The sequence below is a fragment of the Ptychodera flava genome, chromosome 9 (assembly GCF_041260155.1).
Source record: "Ptychodera flava strain L36383 chromosome 9, AS_Pfla_20210202, whole genome shotgun sequence".
NCBI classification, from domain to species: Eukaryota; Metazoa; Hemichordata; class Enteropneusta; family Ptychoderidae; genus Ptychodera; species Ptychodera flava.
Window position 1 is genome coordinate 1,179,606 of NC_091936.1, and position 21,574 is coordinate 1,201,179.

Sequence of the window (21,574 nt, forward strand, 5' to 3'; positions counted from 1 at the left end):
CGCTTGTTTTTTCAAAACCGCTGGTCAGACAGCTTTATTATTTGGTTTACAAGTCCCGAGGATGACCTTAGTGAGATAATTTCATACAGTCAGGAAATACTTAAATTTGTATCCATGTCTATAGTAGCTTCAGGGACTTTGGCCCTATGTTTCAAACTTGGTACAAGGACATCGACCTATGTCATACACATGCACATCAATTTGTTTTGTGATAAGATCCAATATGGCTGCTGTGTGGCCATTTTGTTACGATCTTTTCATGTACAAAGCCATAACTCAGGCATATCTCAACCGATTTGAATCAAAGTTGGTACAAGGACATTGACCTATGTCATACATATGCACGTCAATTTGTTTTGTGATAAGATCCAACATGGCCGCCTTCTGGCCATTTTATTACGATTTTTTCATGTCCTGAACCATAATTCAGGCATGTATCAAGCAAATTTATTTAAAAGTATTTTTATCACAGACCTAATGAAGAGGACTCTATCCTCCTCTCTGAGGACCTGTAATCAAAGTTCCCATTAACAAGTGGGGACTGTGTCATCAATGATGACTTGTTAGTCCCCACGGACACCGTCCGGGGGGACTTATAGGTTTGGTCATGTCCGTGCGTGCGTGCGTGCGTGTGTGTGTGCGTGCGTCCGTCCGTTCACACAGATATCTCAGAGATGCAAGAAGCGATTTCATTCAAACTTGGTACAAGGATTACTTCATATGTCATACAGATGCACATCGATTTGTTTTGGGATACGATCCAATATGGCCGCCAGGCGGCCATTTTATTACGATTTTTTCATGTACAGAGCCATAACTCAGAAATGTTTCTACCAATTTTATTCAAAGTTGGTACAAGGACATTGACCAATGTCATAGATATGCACGTCAATTTTCTTTGTGATACGATCCAATATGGCCGCCAGGCAGTCATTTTATTACGATTTTTTCATGTACAGAGCCATAACTCAGACATGTTTCAACTGATTTTATTCAAAGTTGGTACAAAGACATTGACCAATGTCATAGATATTCACGTCAATTTCTTTTGTGATACGATCCAATATGGCCGCCAGGCGGCCATTTTATTATGATTTTTTCATGTACAGAGCCACAACTCAGACATGTTTCAACCGATTTTATTCAACATTGCTACAAGGACATTGACCAATTTCATAGATATGCACGTCGATTTGTTTTGTGATACAATCCAATATGGCCGCTAGGCGGCCATTTTATTACGATTTTTTCATATACAGAGGCATAACTCTGGCATATCCCAACCGATTTTATTCAAAGTTGGTACAAGGACATTGACCAATGTCATAGATATGCACGTCAATTTGTTTTGTGATACGATCCAATATGGCTGCTGTGTGGTCATTTTGTTACGATTTTTTCATATACAGAGGCATAACTCAGGCATATCTCAACTGATTTTATTCAAAGTTGGTACAAGGACATTGACCTATGTCATACATATGTACGTCGATTTTTTATGTGATACGATCCAAAATGGTTGCTAGGCAGCCATTTTATTACGATGTTTTCATGTACAGTACACAACGAAACTTGCGTTCAGACTCGGCGAGTTTTTGACGGCGATTAGACGCGTTCAAGGCGCGTCCGGGACGCGGCTAAGACGCGTCTAAAACACGACCCTTCCAGCTCATTATCTCACAATGGAAAGAAGGTCATGAGTGGCCTTTGTTATGTAAATACAATACTCCACTACGTCGCGTTTTTGTCACGTTCTAGACGCTCCAAAATGTTGTCTAATCTAGCAACTTTTTGCCTAGTCGATGTTTTATAGTGCAAACATTTGGAGAAAAGACCGATTGATTAGATGTTGTTGCTCCAAAACCACCCAGCTAAACTCATTGCATTACCGATATCGAGTTGACCATGCGTTGTTCACTATGCATGTCCATGAGAAAGACATTATCGAATGGCCTGGACCGATGCCACCAAGTAATTGATAGTACATTAAATGAAAATCTTTCCTTCTGAAATATTTTGAATATCGAAATACCGAAAGTACTAGTATGTACAGTCGTGGTATGTTGACAAAATGAACAGAAACACTGTTCATTCATGTGTCTGCGAGCTTTTTATTACACTGTATGCATATATATTATTGCCTGATTACTGTATTACTGTTTAACCCTTGCGTCCATTTTACACAGGCATAGGATTAAAAAACACCAAGAAACCACAGCCCGCATAGGAAATAAAATTTATTACGAAAACACAGATCTTGTATTTTTCGTCTTTTCCTTTTTTTCATAATCGTTGCGAAGTTGCGTTACGCGTTAGATGAAAGCCATGCAATAAAACAGAGCGATTAGTTAATGAGTACGTTGTTACGAAAAATCATTTCTACGCAGTTGTAATTTGTTACTCGTTCGCGGCATAATTGTCGAGCAGGTGATAGTCAAGGGGCTGAGTCGATACTAAATGCGGCCTCACATTTATTCCGCACCGTTTGGAGAGGTAGCACGTATCAGTTATTGTTAAAAACGTAACGATTTAATTCCCATTTGAGTAAAATAACTCGGCAGTTGTAAATGGAATTCATGTTCAAATCCAATCAATATTACCTCTGCTCTGGCGGAAATCAACCATAGGCAGGCTTTACGCAGCTTCCCCGCAATTTCGATGATCATGTCATGTCCGCAAACGACATTTTACGTCTTCATTGTCATTATTTGCAATACCAGGGAAATGAAGACCATCGGAAACACAGAATACCAAATAAACATTTAAAGTTTTAAAAAGGAACTTCCAAATATAGAGGGAATGGCTCGGCAATTTCAGGGTTGCGTTGTACTAAATTCTGAATGAAGTTACAAATGCGAGTTCGGAGTCTGGCAACAAACTTTTATTAAATACATTATTATTCGATCACTGTGTTATTGTTTTAACCACTTGCGCCCTTTTTACACAGGCATAGGATGAAAAGACCAAGAAATGACAGCTATCATGGGAATAAAATTAATTACGAAAACCAGCTTGTATTTCTTGTGTTTCCTTTCTTCATAATCTTTCCGAAGTTGCGTTGTGCGGTTTGTAGATGAACGCTACGCAATAAAAAAGAGTGATTAGTTGATGAGTACGTTTTTACATTACATTAACTTTCTACCTCCATGGTTTTTACGAAAAAATCATGTCTACGCAGTTGCAATTTGTTACTCGTTCGTGGCATAATATTGTCGAGCAGATGATGGTTAAGGGGCCGAATCGATACGGTCTCGCAGTCACATTTCACCACATGGAGAGAGTTAGCACTTAGCAGCTACGGTAATGTTAAAAACCCAACGATTTCATTCTCATTTGAGTAAAATAACGCGACAGTTGTAAATGCAATGCATGTCATATGGTTAGGTCGAAAACACTGGCGCAAAGTAAGATAAATAACCCGCGAAATTATCGAGAAAGTGTAGATCGCATCGTAATTGCAAAAGCATGGCCGCCATGCACGTCATGTACGATGACCTTTGGACTCTGCATGACCTATCACATACGCTGTCATAAAAGTGTCATAAATATTGTCGATGAAAGTAATTTAGAAAACAACTGCAGTGATAAATATTCGGCAAACGAGGTTTAAATCTTATTTCGTTTCCCTTGTTTGAGATCACGACAGAAACATTTCATTGTAATGTGAACGTATGCGAAATTTACCTTTGGCGGAAATCAACCATAGGCAGACTTTGCTGTTCCATTTTAACCAAGGCAATTTCGATGGATATGTTATCTCGTGTTGGCAGTCAACAAAGCTTTCAGTGGTGACTCAACATACTCTGAATTTTGTGGAAGAATGTATCCTTAAAAGGTTGCCTTGTCAGTTGCGTCAATGATAATCTGTGCTCTTACGCTCGGAGAGTGATAACTTGTCGGCATTCACTGTCGGCAAACGAAACAAGTGCAGCGAAGACAATGTCGTAATTCTACTGGTAATGTGCTGTATTGTACATGCTGTTACGCAATGAGATTGATTGGGAGAACAAATGTTCATGTACTTTTATAAGTACACATTCATGAGCTGCCCTGGACATTCATGACAATGCATACAAATACGAATGATTTCTTGAACTCTCTTTTATTTTCGTATCGAAAGCGATAAAAAACCAAATGAAATACAAAACTCAAAAACTCAGAAAAAAGAGTTGCTGAAAACGTATTTTCCTAATCTAGCACTAAATACTATGAAATTAAAAAAATCAAAACTACGAAAAAAAAATTGGTGAAAAACGTCTTTTCCTAATATACTACTAAAAACTGAAATACAGAAACTCCAAAACTACGAAAAAAAAAATTGCTGAAAAACATCTTTATATCTAGCCTACTGGTTTCCCATTCTATGTAATGCTGCCATTTCGTCTCGGAGTCCCTTGTCTATGGCGTCCATGCAGCCCTTCCACGTGCTATTTTGCCTACCGAGCGGTGTCTGTTCTGGGTAATGTCCAAACACAGCATTTCTTATCTTATTTAAACGTCTCGGACTCAAGGCTGTTTTTTTAGGGGCGTCCGTTTTACTATGGTTTTTACCGGAACAATTTTTGCCGTAGCGTTCTTCCTTGCTATAAATTAAAAATGCTAAACGCTTTGCAAAATTTTTCATTGAACTCGAACTTTCAAGGCAATATGATAAATACGGAGGGGGAATTTCATCATCACCAGCGATTGGAGGATAAGCTAATGACAGTTCTGTTGGCTGCTGAAGTCTTACTTGTGGCAGTGGTACTGCAACACCAGTTGAAAATAAATTTTGCACTACACCCTGTGGAACGTGCACCACTGCCACATCGGCTGGAGTTACCGATTGGACTGTTGGACGACCTGGACTCAGTTCGGGCATCGGTGGAAGTGGAGGTATACTAGTATCGCACTCGTTAGCATCGGATATCGGTTCGATGGACTGGGATGAGCTAAAACGAAGCTGGAAGTCTCGCCTTAGTTGCTCCAGCTCCTTGTTGTAGGATCGGTATTTGTCGGCAGTTCGAACAGCACAAGGAAGTTGCGTTCTCGGGCGGTGTCTCGCAGTTCTGATCTGGATTTTCTTGTGCCGCGGCCGCGACGGCATACTCCCGCACTTGGCGATCGACCTCCTCTTGCCGTCTGCCCAGGTCTACCTGTATTGGTGTTATGTGCATCTCACTGACATATTCTAGGTCGTCTTGTCTTGCTGGAGGGCACGCCTTTTCAACAACGATCTGTTCAAAATACAAAAAATAAACAATAACTCACAGGGAAAAAGCAACAAAAGAGGTTCAAACGTGGTTTTAATCGTTTAAGTCATTTATTTCCCGTCCAATGTCTCGCCATTTTGTCTTTGTGCGGACAATATACTCTCTGATCTGGTATAAGTTACAGTTTTATGTTTATTGGTAAATACACGGTCCGTTTTATTCCCCCCATATCTAGACAAATTTACCGATCTCGCACCATTCTATCTTTTAGCCAAAAACATCCTTCCGATTCGTAGAGGTACAGTTAATTGTTAAGTACACGGTACGTTGTGTTCCCCAATATCCATACAGTACACATCAACATTCATATCTGTTACCCATTCATGTTTTTACCACATTAAATATATCTTATAGAAATACTAACCTGTTGCTCCCGCTTTTTCTGTTTGACAGTCCCTGATTTCGTTTTCTTGCTCTGTTTGCCGTTGTTTTGACTACCTTTACGCTGAAATACAAAATTGAGTACACATTCTGAATAAATCATTTTGTAACAAGGCATTGGATCTATTTAGTAGCAGTTATTCAGGGCGACCAAGTAATTTTTTTTGATAAACTTTGACATTTCAAGTTTGGGTTGGAAACTAAATGAACACTTTCCCTTATCTGGACAATCAACACTTCCCAAGCCTGTAACGTAAAATCCCTCACTCATACCTGAATTGGTACTCTATTGCAAGACTAACACATAGATGGGGGGTGTGCCATTGAAGAAAGATGTATTGCCACTAATAGCAATGACATTTCACTTATATTTTTGAATTAGAAATTCAGAGAAAGCAAATGTACTAGTTAGTATCCATGTAGATATCTACTTGCGTCAAAAAAGTCGTCGTGAAAAGCGTACTCGGCGAGTGGACTGTTCACTGGTATGCAAGTGGTAGTATAGAGTCGCCCCACCCAGCAAAGCGTTGCATAACCCTCGACTGCACTTTTGTGGTAATAATAATGATGGGCTCACCTTTCTGGCAGGGTTTGATGGCTCGGGGTTGGGAGAGGATGAAGAGGGCGGACAGTGTACGTCCTGTGCCAGTTCGGAGACTAGAGACTCTGCCCGCAATACACATTCCTGGTCCAACGATGCTTTGTTATCTGTGAACAATAATAATTAGATAGAAGAGAATTAAACGATAAGTTCAAATTGTCTGAAAAAAAGTGAGACTTATACCGCCAATTACATGTCGCGCTGTGGTTACTGATCGTTCCGGCCCCTCAATTTCCAACCCCGAGTCGTTTAGGCACCACAACCCAAGATGTCTCGGTATCTCAGTTTCGATTTTTTCAAACTAATTAGTGATCGACTGATCCGTCATATTCGTAGGCGTGATTTTTGCGTTCTGAACAGTACTTTTGTGTGACGTTTGCCGTGCCGTTTCGTTACCGCTTTAATCTTTTGCTGTATCTATCGATAAACATGATGATTTTTTTTCTTACGGTGTTTTACCTTGTTCTGACAAAGATAAAGTATGTACGTGAATGTTTGCACTATACATTTTTAGTGCTTTGATTCGTAACGTGTACCTTTACGGTAGTTTCCGTTTCGGCACCGTTTTCAAACTTTTCGTACTGGGTTTTACCGTGTTCTCACGAAGATAAAAAGTATGTACACGAATGTTGACACTATACTTGTAACTGCTGTGATTCGTTAGGGCCGGAAATTTGGAGGCCAAAATGTCTTGGGCCGAAACGTCAAGAAACCTTGAGTTACTTTAGAACCCGAGACGATGTTGGAATCGAGAATCTACGCATTCCTCATACCTCCCTTTGATTCCACGAGTCCTAAGGAAAATGACCTTTCATCGGCAAATTTTACAACTCCGGTTTTATCATGTATCACAGACTTACACGACGCGGTACCTTCACGATGGTTTTAACTAGGTAAGAAATCAATGAGATCGAAGTGGTCTGTAAAATTGGTGGTTGAAACGACGGGTAAGGGTTCGACTGATTTAAAATCAGATTAATTTCAGATTCAAACAATCACAACTAAATGAGTTGAGCCGAAACCTGTAGCAAAACATACCGATACACGGAATCAGAGTACAAAAAATGATAGAAGACTCACCTGAAAGACTGATGATCAGCGCATCTAAAAGCTCGGTTTTTCGGCCTGCATTCCATTTGACACGTACTTTGTAGTTCTCTTGAACTGTACCTTCTATCTTCTTGGACGGCACTACTGCATGGCACTTGTCGACATCAAAAAGGACCAGTGCATACGCAGGGATTCGGCTTGCTCGGCGAGTTTCAGACATAGCGTTGTAAGAGAGTCAGGATGCAACTGAAAATCAAGAAGAAAATCGTGGCTTTATATAGGTACGAATAATGGTGTGGGATCATGGGTAAAACGACAGTGGAGGTGACAACAACAATAGCATAAAACGCCGAATACGTTTATCTCCGTGCTTATTGGTTGTCGCGGAAAGCACTGTGATAATGAATTCAGGGGCAATAAACGAATCACCAATGTTTTCCGGCCTAAATTATGCATGTCAGCCAAGACAAACGAGATTTTCATAGGTGCAGGACACAAGGCCTGAAAATTACAACGATAAAACCATGGACGTGAAAAAGATAAAACAAGTTGCACACTTTGAAGGAAAATACACAAACAAAGAAAATTTTAACATGGTAGCTCTGAAAAGAGCTGTTTTCACTTAGCTTATTGGTCTAGAAGGAAACTTCAATATCCAGATGCGGCCCCGTTCCTTGCGATTACTGCAGGCATGACTTTGAAGATGTGATTTATGTAGCGGTTGCACATATGAGGAGACACAGTTTGCCAAAATTCTTCGATTCCTGCGATCAGTTCATCTTTTGTTGACGGTTTCACGTTTTTGCGGAGGAACCTCTTCATGTTTGCCCATAAATTCTCGATTGGGTTGAGATCCTGAAGAGTAAGAAATATACACACGTAAAAGTCGTGTCGCCACAGATAATCATCGATTACCTATTTTGACCACGCAAAATAAGAACGTCTACAATGTTAAGACTAAGCTCGCAGAAAATATGAGTGCTTCGAATGAATGACATTTTGACAGTTTATTCCGTGTGCATCGGCATTTAAACCTGCGTCGCTCCACACACCGAGATTAACATAACTATTGTCGTTTCCCACCTATAAAATAATAAAATCTACTAACCGGGGACTCTGGTGGAGTTGGCCAGTGGTTGACGTGGTTCTCTGCCATCCATGCTTTCGTTGATCGGCTTGTGTGTTTCGGATCGTTATCTTGATATAGACGGTGGCCATCTGGGTAGTGTGACTGCAGGAATGGTAGCAGACCCTGTTGCAAAACTGTCTGATAACCCTCGCTATTCATGATTCCTGTAAATATGACGATCGCAGTCGCACCTCGTCGGGATATTCCCGCCCATACGTAAACCTGAAATTTGGAAAGATATAAACATTTACTTTTCATAAACATTAAATATATTGCCCGTATGTAATATAGTATACTAATATGGAGGAATGTCATTCAGTCATAGACACTATAAAATGGCTCAATTATCATATTCCCCTGTAAACAATAGAATACATGTACAAGGAAAGCACAAACAAAAATTTAACTCATTCTGGATTGTATACCAATGTTTCGTAGGACACTTACAGATAATGGATGTTTTGGTTTTGGTCGTTCGATATATGGCTCGTCTTTCTTCCGCCACGTAGTCGACGTGTACTTTTGTAGTTCAACTTTACTTTCATCGGTGAAAATGACGTCATTGAACTGTTCTCGGTTTGCTAACTGCCTCAAACACCACTCTCTTCTTTTTGGCTTGTTTACTTCCCTTACCATCTGACAGTAGCGTGTTTTCTCTCTCACCCATCCTAATTTTCGCCGTAGCTTGCCGATGCTTGTGGCAGACAGTTGGCAGTCTGGAAAGCGTTCGTTGAATCGTTTCATTAAATCTTCACCTGTTATCTCACGATTTGCGTAGGTTTCCGCATCGATGAAATCTAAGTGATCGATATTGTATTTTCGTGGTCGGCCAGATCGATGGGCATCAACCACTGTGCCTGTAATAACAATCATTATGTAAACATGTAAAGTTTTCATGTACTTAAAACATTATTTGGCGATTTTAAATCAGAAACTGACGGGTGAGTGTGGAATATAACAGAGTCAGACGTTGGTTAAACTAACCTCTGAGACGGTATCGTCTTAACAGTCTGTTCACGGACTGTTGCGTTGTTAAGATATTTTCTTCTTCCTTCAGAATGGTTACAATGGCGCTTGAAGATTTACCGATATTCTTCAACCTGACGATTCGCTGACGGATGTCCAGTCGTAGTTTTGTTATTTTAACAGCAGTTGCCATTCTGTACTCTGAGCAGTGTTCAATTATACGTCTAGAGGTGTCGGCAGCAAGTTCAGCAATGATAAAAATTGTTACCCCTGGAGTCACGTCGAGGGACGCGTCATTGTCACCGAACGTTCCTTTGATCCAGGGCTACATGCCGACTCGGGCATTTCGCGGCGAAACGTGCCTATGTGCAATGCTTTCAGTGGCGACGCAATTTCAGAAAGGCTACTCGAAGCTGAAATGTTGAGATTAAACAACACATAATACAATCCTTGAACGCAATGTGGCCAATACCAGTTATTTTGGGGTGACATGAATAAAAGTGATATTATATGGATATTGGTGTACCGCTGACCATTTAACGTATATAATACCTACCCCTACAAAGAATTTTTCCGACGCGAGATGAGTGTTAACTGCTGCGTATTTAAAAAAAACTAAGTGGAATTTATTAACACAAATCCTTGATGAAACAGATAACTATACAAAACGATTGGTAGATCTCCATGACATGGATCTGCGGCATCTGCATCTGCACATTCGCAAGACAAGCTATACTTGGATATGAAGGAAACATTATCATTCGGCATGTCAAATGTATGGGTGCAACATGCAGAGTTTATTTGGCAAATTTACAAGGCTGAAACTATAATATGCATGTTTCTTTTAACCTGACATACCATAGATAAACCAGCCCATCCTGGATATTTTTTGCCCATTTAAAAACACAACAAACAGCGGTAGCTTTAATTTGTTAATGTTACTGTTCCTTGTGTATCGCTGCCAAGAAAGTAATCAAAGCCAAATCACCCACCTGTACCCACATCCTATTTTTCAGATGCATATTACAGGAACACATGCACAATTTATCAATTTTCTATTTATTTATTGGCCGCATTGTAATTTTCTTTTATTCTACACAATTTGTGTGCTTAAGCGTCTTTCATTTTGCCGCAAAGTTGTGCTTTGACGTCGAGATGCACGTCACCGATAATCACGTTCAACAATAGGCATTGTTTACTACACCTCAAACTGCAAGCTTGATCTGGTGAAAGTGACAAGGCACCTAATCACTGCAGGGATCGTCTGGAAATCGACACCCACCACAGACTATGAGTTGGTATGTGATATAGTGTAGGGATTGAAAGCTTGTAGCACCTGAATTTTGTGGATGAAGGTATTGTTAAGAGGAAGCCTTGTCAGTTGCTTGACATGTACATATCATGTCATTGTCACTTTGATCTTGATGCATGTTCGAGATCAAAGTTTTTTCTTTCATTCATTCATTAAATACGCAGCAGTTAACACTCATCTCGCGTCGGAAGCAACTGCTGTTAACTTATCCTTGTCATAGTCACTATCAATTTACATTGCACGCGCGTCCTACGACGAGTATAGTTGCCGCGTAGAGGTTATTTTTTATTGCGTATGATTGCATCGGCGGAGTGAAATTGCAACCTAAACATCTCCGTTCACTTCTGTATTCAAATTACGGCATTTCAACAATGTAGCATAACCGGTTTCTGGTGCAATGACCCAGCAGCCTAGCCATATAGGTAAAAGAGGACCTGGCTGAACGTTACACTCCCGTACGTTCAATCATTCCATGTAATCAGATTTGTTATCCAAAGATCCGTGGTGTTGAAAGGTCTACTTAGACGTTACTTGAATTAAAAGATTGTCCCCTATCCCTATAGGACGAAACTGTTTACAGTTCGTCAAACTGTTTGCCGAACGTGAGACTCTACGGTCGCCGTGACTTTACCTCGCGTTCCAATCTTATTAAAATCAGATGTAGATTACGGCGACAGCAAGAGAATACCACGGAAGTATAGACGTCGCCGGCCGTACTCTACACCTGATTTAATCAGATTGGTTGAGTTCATGAACTATGTGACAGTTATGTGACCACGTAAGTGCGACTACACCGTGTTTAAATATTAATATCGGATATTTATTGTCTATTACTGCCTCTCAAACTTTGACGTCCCAAATATTTCTATCAGAAGTATACAAGACTATAAATTGAGTCAGTAAACTCATCAATAGAAGTAGGACATTTGGTGACTTCATGTCTCTCTACTTTTTACTACAATGCTAGGTCATTTAACCAGAACGTATACATTCCCTCTGTGAAATCTTCCATCTTATATCTAAATATATTTCCTCTGACAAAGTAAATTGGTAAATTAGGGACAACTGATACTGTAATGAAATGATGTGCCTGTCTGTGCACGCCGTGAAATCGCCGATAGCAGATTGCAACCGCACGTATTGCAGAGATTCTGACTTAGACGTGCCGACTTACACTATTACCTACTCACACATTCGTACTTACTGAACACCTCAAAATCAGATGGCAATCGATAAAAAAATCAACTATACAAATGAAATGGACTGTTATTATTAAACATGAAGTGTACAACGACGCAAAAGTTGAAGTAGCTCTCTGAAAATGTGTACATGAAAAGTGCCCGGTAATGATGAAAGAAACCCGACTGCCAAACGACAAGAGAATTCTATGCGTGACATCATCACAACAGCGTGCAAAAGGTGTCATCCGTTTTACTTGATGCATGTTCGAGATCAAAGTTTTTTCTTTCATTCATTCATTCATTCTAACAGCGTTTAACAGTTTGTCAAACACCAGATGAAAGCAGCTTTTCTCATTGCTCAAAGCGTTGCTCTTGCATTGTTTTTCGTCAATCCGTGAAACCAACTAGCTAAAAAAAGGTGTGAAACTATGTACGTTTAATAGTTAGTCGAACACCAGATGTGTGAAAAGAAATTTTGACTTTGTCGCTCAGTATTGTACGTTGAATAAGTTTGTCATGAGAACTTGTATCAGTCCAACTACAATGCTAGGTACCAGTGGAACTGAATCTTGAGGGTTGTATTGAGCAAATGAGCTAAGATCGATTGCGACTTCATAACGCGTGAGCCACTGCATGCATGGCGTTCTCGCTACGAGTGCAATCAACTCGACGATTTCTCGTACCGGGTGAACATTGTTTTCATCCGATCATATTTAATGGATGGAAATGTATGAAGAACATGTTTCACCTTCTCTCTCGTACCGGTCGTTAATTCTATTAAAGTACAGTCGCATTGTGACAATAATATGTGACCTTGGCAAGCGCAGATGTCACTCAGCAATGAAATAAAATAAAGATCAAGAGACTTCCAAGAATTTACATCTCGAACGCAACATTTTCGTGGTTGCCAAGCAACATGTGACCATGACCCACTTTTTCAATGCGGTCTGCTGGCGAATACTGCTCGCTATTTTACAGTCGGCTTACATGTGTATCGCTGCTACAACGACATCCTTGACATAACCTTCGGCATTTTGCGGTGATTAACAAAGAAAAGACCCAAGAAATTTTTACTCTTCTGTGTACAATAGTCATATTCATACAAAATCATCAAAATCCAGAGCAATTATTATCCTATGAAGCGCTCATACCATAGCGGCACACGCTCCAGCAGTGTCAGGCGATGGGCGCAGAGCCGTGTATACGTCCATATTATGTCAGTCAACTTTATATTTATTTCTTGATTTATATTTCGTGGTGATCGCGCAAAGTGGATTCGCAATATTTCTATCCGCACTAAAAAGCTAAAATGCAAACAAAAAAGATACAATGGTTTCGCATGATAAAAGCAGTACAAATTGATAAAAGAAATTCTGAGAATACCTACCGTTTTCTTTAATCTTGCATGGAAGTTCAAACATCTATGTCAGCAGCATATATTTTATTGAAATCTACTTCATAGCAGAATATTTTATTTATTTAACTTGTTCATGAGGTTTATTGCTCTGAAGGTGATGGTAGTTTTGTTTAAAGTCTGTAGGATATAAATATCAAAACATACTCAGCAGACTGTCGAGTCAGTGGCGGACTGTTGCATAGATCGTACGTGCATGGAGTGAATGCTATGGCTCACGGGCTAAGCCAGTCAGTAGCTGCGTCCGAGAAAAATCAGCGACCGACTGCCCGACTGAACTGGGATCAGTGCATATGAATATATATGCTGTTGACTCAAATGATTCACTGGTAGAAAAATGTAACCGACTATTTTGTGATGTCCGTAAGGACTTTATTGTGAACAAGTAAAAGTGTGGTTACAAATTTAAACTCATTTGCAACGTCTATATTATAGAGCCCTCCAGGGACAGCGTGTCCGTCGAGTTGGCCGTAAAACCTGAAACGACTTCGGGCAAAAGGTCAATCAAACAGAACATAAAACCCATGGAGAGCACTGTCTGTCACTGGAACTTTTCTTTTATTTGTTTTTGTAATTTTATTGCATTGGACCTGCGAGGTATAATTTTCTCAGAACGGGTTAGTTTTACCCGGGAACACAACTTTTTTAAGTTACCTGCCCTGGTAGTAGGTTGCAATGTCCATGAATTTCGAACACTGGCTTTTGTAAATTTTCAAAGCTAGTAAAATATCTGTGACAGACTCGATGAGGGTGCCTCCATGTGAACGTCCTTGAACCCATGACCGCGACCGTCGATTTTTATGCGTTCACTATAATTGTACGTATTTGCGTGTAGCGTTGGATGGGCGATACCATTTTCACGAAGTGGTAAAAAGCAGGAGTATGCAAAATGTCGTTGCCCAGTCACAAAGAAATTCAACCACAAATCGCAGTGAAAATGCAATTCATAGGATTTTGATCAGTTATAAATTTAAACTTGGAAAGACCAGACCTTATCCCTATTATTTCATTCTTTAATTATTATTGTGAGATAAAGTGAACGTCCCTCCTGAAAGATAGTCAAGGCCGGAGGTTTCGTAACAAGTCTGAGAACGTGAATTGTTCACTTGTAACATGTCAGCGGTGTGGACTCGGCGACCCGGCCGTACCAGGCTCTGAAACAATTCTTAAAAGACTAAGCAAGACAGAGACTGTAGAATTTTGTCTTTTGTCCGTTCATATTCCTTGTTCACTGGCATTTGGCAAAACGAATGTCCCACGTATATTTCTAAGTCACCACACGATGTTTTTATAAACGTGCTATAGGCTATAGCTTCATGTGTACTTCGTCAAATCGCAATATCCCCATTCTTGCGAGCCAGAGCAAATCTCCACTCCGCTGACCTACGCAAAAACGGGTAGCGCTAAGCTAAGCTATCGCCGTAAAGAGACACGTGGATTACGACGATGAATATCCCCAGCTATTTATCGAAACAGTTGTAGAAATGCTACGTTAGACAAGGACAGAGAGGTGTAAAAGTCATGTCTTTATTGATCTCTATACATGTACCTATCCCGTTCCTCTGTAACTGCTGCTGTGTATGAATGGAAATTACGCTGGCTGGGGCGATGACATTGTATGTGTTTGAGGATACAGGATATCCCATGATGTGTCTGTCTCAAATTCTGGCATAGCAAAATGTTTACCACTTCCGTGAAATGCCCATCTAATTTCCTGGCAGCACAAAAAATAATCCATTGTTTTCTGATGTCCGTAGGGACATTGGCATGTGAATTAGCAAAGTGTTGACTACAAATTTCAGCAACGTCTATACGAGGGACACTGTGTCCCCAAGGCAACGCAACTCTACGTTGGCCGTAAAACTTGATAGGGTTTCGGGCAAAGAGTCAATCCAAATTGAGACAATTTAGAGATACCAAATGAAATTGACAAGTTGATGAATATTTTCTTGACTACGTCAAAAAAACGGCAACTCTCACTTGAAAAAATTCTGGTGCAACATACTGGCATGCTTCAGACAAGTTAGCGGTGCGTTTTTTTGCATGACCTCTGGTGCATACAATTTACATATATGAATAACAGTCGCGTTTTGGACGCGTCCTAGACGCGTCTGAGACGCGTCTGAAACGCGTCTCAGACTGAATATTGTCGTGAAAAAGTCACGTCGGAAACGTGTCTTTCTGAACGCAAGTTTCGTTGTGTACTGTACAGAGCCATAACTCAGACATATTTCCACCAGTATCATTCAAAGTTGACATTGACCTATTTCATACATATGCTCGTCAATTTGTTTCACGTCATGTAGCAGTAACATGTCAATTATTGAAGTTTCGTAAGTAGGCTGATATGTCAAGAAATATGTACTGCATCAAATTCATGAAACTTTATACAGATGTTAACCGATGTTAAGCTCACATTGCTTTAACATTGAAAAGACATTTATCAGTGTCATTTTAATTAATTTGTAATTGCATAAGTAATGAACTTTCCTAATTAGGGTGATATAGCCACAAATTAATACAACGTCAAATGTGATGAAACTTGATACAGATGTTGATCTCATAGTGTTGTAAATACTGCATCAAACTTTATGAAATATGGTACCAGTGATAATCTGTTAAGTGTTAGAATTGTATGCAAAAATGTTTTGCAACATCCTGTTGATTAATTCCTAGTTGACTCATTTTATGAACTTTAGGATGGTGGCCTACATTGGTTTTATGTTTTCATCACCATGGAACTCATTCTTGGCCATTGAGCGCCATCTGTATCAAAGTATTTTTATCACAGACCTAATTAATGAAGAGGACTCTATCCTCTCTGAGGACATGTAATCAAAGTACCCATTATTAACAAGTGGGGACTGTGTCATCAACGATGACTTGTTATTATTGCTTCAGAACTTAAATATTGTTCATCAAATAGACCTTTAGCCTATAAGAAAGAAAACATACTTACATTACCAGCATTTTTTATGTCAGTTTATACCGTGGCCTCTTTCTTTTGAACATCACGTTTCTTTGTGATCAGTGATGTCATTTTTATTAGCTACTATAGACTATAGTCTATAGAAGCTATTGGGATGGGTATCCGTCTGACGTCAGTCTGTATGTATGTATGTATGTATGTATGTATGTATGTATGTATGTATGTATGCCCGTTTGTGAGGCGTCCGTCCATTCAAATATATTGAGAACCGCAGTACTTACTGATTTGATATTTGTTGTGTTGATGAAAAATATGATTTTGAGAAATTAGTTTTTTTAATTTTTTGATATTGTTGAAAATATGCAAATTAATGCCAAAAAAGGTGTTTTTGGTAAAAAATCTTCTTCATAACCGCTGGTCAGACAGCTTTGTTATTTGGTATACAGGTCCCTAGGGATAACCCAACTTAGATTTGTTCAAATTGTGATGAAATATGCAAATGTGTATTTTTAAGGAATTTTTTTGTCATTTTTGGTCAAAATTTGACTTACATTGTATGTAATTCTTGTACTGTTTAAACCCTATCAATTCACCCAGAAAAAAATAATTAATATGATTTTAAATAATTGAATTAACTAGGAAATCATCAAAGCCAAATAATTTTGGTGTGGAATTATCAGAAAGTTCAACTTTTTTTGACAGTTCATAGTGAAATGCTTACCATCTTGGAGGATTAAAACATGTATAGGCAACTTTCCTGAATCCCAACTTTGATATATTCTGAACCACCATTTATGTTATCTAAAAGAAATTGCTCATAATAGTTTGTCATGATAGGGTGGTCAAATAAATAGAGATAGAGAAAGTTCTATTTTCCATGTATGGTTGACTTGGTAAGGATAAAATAAGATTACCTTTTGAGGAAAAAAATAGAGTGGTCAATTAAAAGAGTGGTCAAAGTGATAGGGTTTTTATGGTAAAGCTGGGCTGTAAGATTCCTCATGTGCTATTTATAGCAATTATGCAATCTGTGTAAACAGTGCAATGAAAGTGTAATGTGATTCCTTATAATGCTTTTGATGACCTTGAACTTCTTAAGTTTCAAACACTTGTCTCTTCAGTGTGCTTTCTGTGAGTATGTACAGTCTCAACTTATTCAACAGAACTTACTTACAATGTTAATTTGAAAGTTAAAATGTGCTTGGTTAATGGGATGAAAATACTGATATTAAAAGATAACCAGCTCAAGATTCTTTATAACCTGACAGATATGCTGTTTTTTTATGACGTAAATCTTGATTTAAGCAAGTCTTGTTTACTTTAATTAGAATGTAATTAACTCTCGTTTATTTGCTATTATAGACTAATATAGTCTGATGAAATATGCAAATCTGTATTTTTACAGAATTTTTTTCCATTTTTGGTCAGGCCATCCTGAAATGAGCTATCAAAGATATCCACCTTCTTCATCAATACATGTGTCACAAAAGGTTATTCTCTACATAACACAGCAGAGCTCTGTCAACTGTTGAGTCGCTTGTTTTTTCAAAACCGCTGGTCAGACAGCTTTAATATTTGGTTTTAATACATGTCCCTAGGATGACCTTAGTGAGATAATTTCATACAGTCAGGAAATACTTAATTTTGTATCCATGTCTATAGTAGCTTCAGGGACTTTGGCCCTATGTTTTTGGAAATAAGATCAACTGTCCGATGTTACAGTTGGAAAATAGTACAGTTTTAAAACTGCGAGCATCTTTCCAATTGGCGTACACATTATTGGTGGAACCGAAAATATTTACATAAGACTTCCGCATGCCCTGGGTTCACCATATCTGTACACGCAATGCTACATTGTTGCAGAAATTTTTTTGCACATTTTTGTGTGTTCATGTGTGTGTGTGTGTGTGTGTGTGTGTGTGTGTGTTTTGCATTTTTTCTAGGTCACTCTGACAGACAGTACGCATTGAAAAGTCCCGAGCGATTTGTAATTTAAGAACGCGTTTTAGCACCTGCTAGATGACCGTTTTAGGATCCCAGGAGGGCATGCAATCTGATTTGTTCAACAATAGACACTAATGTCACTCAACCTAAATTGCGGTCGACCTCTTCAGACCCCTGTAAATGCCATTACTGATATGACAAGTTGAACACTGTCAGATGACCGTGTGCGAGTCTTTGCTCCTTCGCTGGACTGGACTTGTCACACATCAGCGTTACTGTCGGCAAGATCAGAAGACTACGTCACAAGCTTTAACGCATAAACGCATAAACGCGGTTTTCCGCGGGACAATTTATGCATGCGAACTCATTAAAAGGTGCTAACTGCTTTACCTCACGTTCCGACAGGGTAAGAGGGACACCGCGGACTCCGCGCGATGTACCGCCTGTTTTAATATGACCTCCTCCCTAAGTTGTTACACCTTTGTACTTTCATTCAATGTTGATGAGTTTATACTGAGCTTGTAAAATTGCGTCCTTCAGCTGGTTAATCGACCCAGGCAATTCAGAAGACACGGAAAATGTATCTTCCATCGGCGTAAATCAGCTAATCAAAGATGACAGTTCGACAATGTATAATTGGACAGCGTTCATATACAGTGATCAAAGGAGATCATGATAGTCATCGATGACTAACTTAACGGGTGTAAAGATTTACACCATGAAAACACGCGGTTTCCAAATCATTAAGCATACTGTCTCAGAAAAAGTTTTAAATCTCCAAATCTCTTGAAAACCGCAAAAATTACAAGGTCCCTGACCTAGCTACGATCCGTTTTATCTCTATCCCATCACAACAAACCTTTCTTTTTTATTTTACTGCATTCTACACGTCCATCTTACCAATTTAGAAAATGTATGAGAAAATACAAGTCAAAGGGAAACGTCCTACTAACTTACAGGAGAACTGTGGCGTGGGTGCCGAAACTAGCCTCTCTCTTGTGTTAAGATCATTTTAAAACTTCGCTAATTTGTCCCACATTTATCAACCGTGACTTGTTTATTGTCATGATATTGTGAAAGAAAATTGGAAAGTAGTCATTGTAATTGTGAATAATCATTGGGTCATACATGGCCATGGCGTTTACATCGAACTACGGTATAAATATCAGTGACAGTTTGCATTGAGTCAAATGACAGAATGTTAAAGATTGACTTTTTCCACCAGTCCGTCATTGATATTGTGTTTCAAATTTTGCTTTCAAGTATTACCGCTATCAAAACATGAACATAATGTTACATTAGCGCATAGCATCCATATAGTTTAAACCAGAACTTCATCATGGCTGTTCTTTTCGATGCGTACACTCCATGTTGTGCACGTCACCAAAGCTGAATGACAGGCGATATTTTGTCTTTTCGGAGGGAGTATTATGACTTGACACAACCGCGAATCCACAGGTCACTACTACAATCATGTGTGCCAGGGGCATCATGTATATCGTATGCCCGCTGTTGTGTATAGACAGTGGCTCAAAATGCACAGTTGAGCAAAAACACAGTGCAGTATCGAAGTCAAAACTAGCGGCGTTTTTGATTTTTGTTCAGAATATGTATGATTGAACGATTGACTCTGTTATTGGTACAAAATATTAAAAGGTTTCTGTTGAGTCTGTGTGACCGGAAAGCTGCCCACCCCTTCTTTTGTGAAGTGACTATGACCGTAAACGTAATGTGCTCGCAAACACATTTAGTCCAGCGAACGATATACACTGTGATCGTCGTGGCGAATGGCTTTTCAGCAACGAACGTTAATTAAGATGGTCTGGTTTTTTTAGCTCACATTTGGTGTACCAATTGTGAGGTTATCGTATAAGCTGAATCAGTTCATTTGCATCTGATTTGCATGTCTGTATGTCTGTATATTTGTGGGTATGTGCGGATGTATGTCCGTCACACACAAAGGCTCCCATACCGCCAAAGCTACCATCTCAGTATTTGGTGTACAGGTAGATGCAGGGGTGGAGATGTGAATTTGTTCAAATGAACACATCAGTGTCAAAAATGTGCAAATGAGGTAAGAAAAAGTGAAATCCTGCAAATGTGCAGGAGGCATACCTGCCAGTGAGAAACAGGCAAACTCCACTGATCTTGACTCATTTCCTGTCATTGTTTATGAACTGTTACATATTAACAGACCAGCTGCAACCATAGACAGTAGATGGGGGAAGACCGTTTATACTAAACTAAGAGGGGCTTGTTTCTGCTATGCATGTTGCTAAAGTTGACCTCCAGTACCTAAAGTTAGACCTTAATTACTTTTGTCATTCTTGTTTTCCTGGTTTAAATATTTCTTGTTGTTTTTCTGGTTGTACTGTGCAGAAATCATTGCCATAACATCAACATAGAATTTTCCTCCACTGAACAGATAGAAACAACATTTATTGTTGATCATTGGTAACCCATACTGGTATATACCAATTCTGATCAAATTTGAGCGACACCGTATAATTGCGGTATTTTTTCACAACGTGACAGGCGAATTGCAATATTTAGTGCCATGGTCTTCCACCTACCGCATGTCCCGGGCATGGAGGATGAAATGCGTAAGATTCGTTGACCGCATGGGTAGCGCCGCACAAAAACATCGAACGGACGACTATTGTTCGCCCAGGGAACAGCAATCAAGTCAAAATGTGATATTTTAAGGGGTACTAGAGGAGTTTTAAACAGATTACTAAAATAGCATAGAATAGGCGTGAAATTAGCAAGATCATTGTACGTCCATCCATGGAGTCCATATGATAAAAAATATCATGTTATATTTGGGGACTGGGGTGTGGAACTTTTGGCCAAAATGGCTTCCAGTCCCTTGTTTTATTGTTTAAACTAACTTTGGCCAAAAAAGATCAAGTCCACTCTCTGTTTTATTTTATCAAATGACAAAAACGAACAGTTTCTGTTGTTATGTTGTCATGTCTCAGCTACCTCCATGCTGTTGTCAACGGTACCATTACGAGCTGTGTTGAGTATTAAAATGAGTTAGTTCATGTGGCATCGTCACACCGCCATTCAAAGCTCTGGTAAAGAATACAATGTTCTGGTAAAGAATACAATGTTGCACATAAAATTGTCACTTTTTATTGCACTGGCAACTATATAACAAATTCAAGATTGCATAGAGCCTGCATGATTTATGATAAAAATTAACAATGGATGGGGATGACACAAAGTATCTGCATAACGCGTAATGACGCGGCGTGGACATCCTAGTCTGAACTGTGACCCCCCCATTGAGCCACACGACAAGCTTCTGACGGCTGCAGTGCAGGCGTACTCATTATCTACTGACGAGGCGTACTCATTATCTACTGACGATATTCATGAGCGTAATTAGCTAATTAACACTCGATTTGCA

At 39.3% G+C, this 21,574-nt stretch overlaps 2 protein-coding genes across 2 annotated transcripts in view; one reads left to right on the plus strand and one right to left on the minus strand.

Moving 5' to 3' along the window:
• Positions 1–21,574, plus strand: part of LOC139141352 (DDB1- and CUL4-associated factor 7) — a 77,190-nt gene that overhangs the window by 32,326 nt on the left and 23,290 nt on the right. The window lies entirely within an intron of this gene.
• On the minus strand, positions 4,932–13,165 carry LOC139139693 (uncharacterized). The gene is made up of 7 exons (XM_070708553.1): positions 9,398–13,165; positions 8,861–9,270; positions 8,393–8,635; positions 7,315–8,139; positions 6,211–6,341; positions 5,617–5,697; positions 4,932–5,216 (listed from the first exon to the last, which is right to left on the minus strand). Exons 4-7 carry the CDS (start codon positions 7,502–7,504, stop codon positions 4,932–4,934), a joined length of 687 nt encoding a protein of 228 aa, XP_070564654.1. The 5' UTR covers positions 7,505–8,139; positions 8,393–8,635; positions 8,861–9,270; positions 9,398–13,165.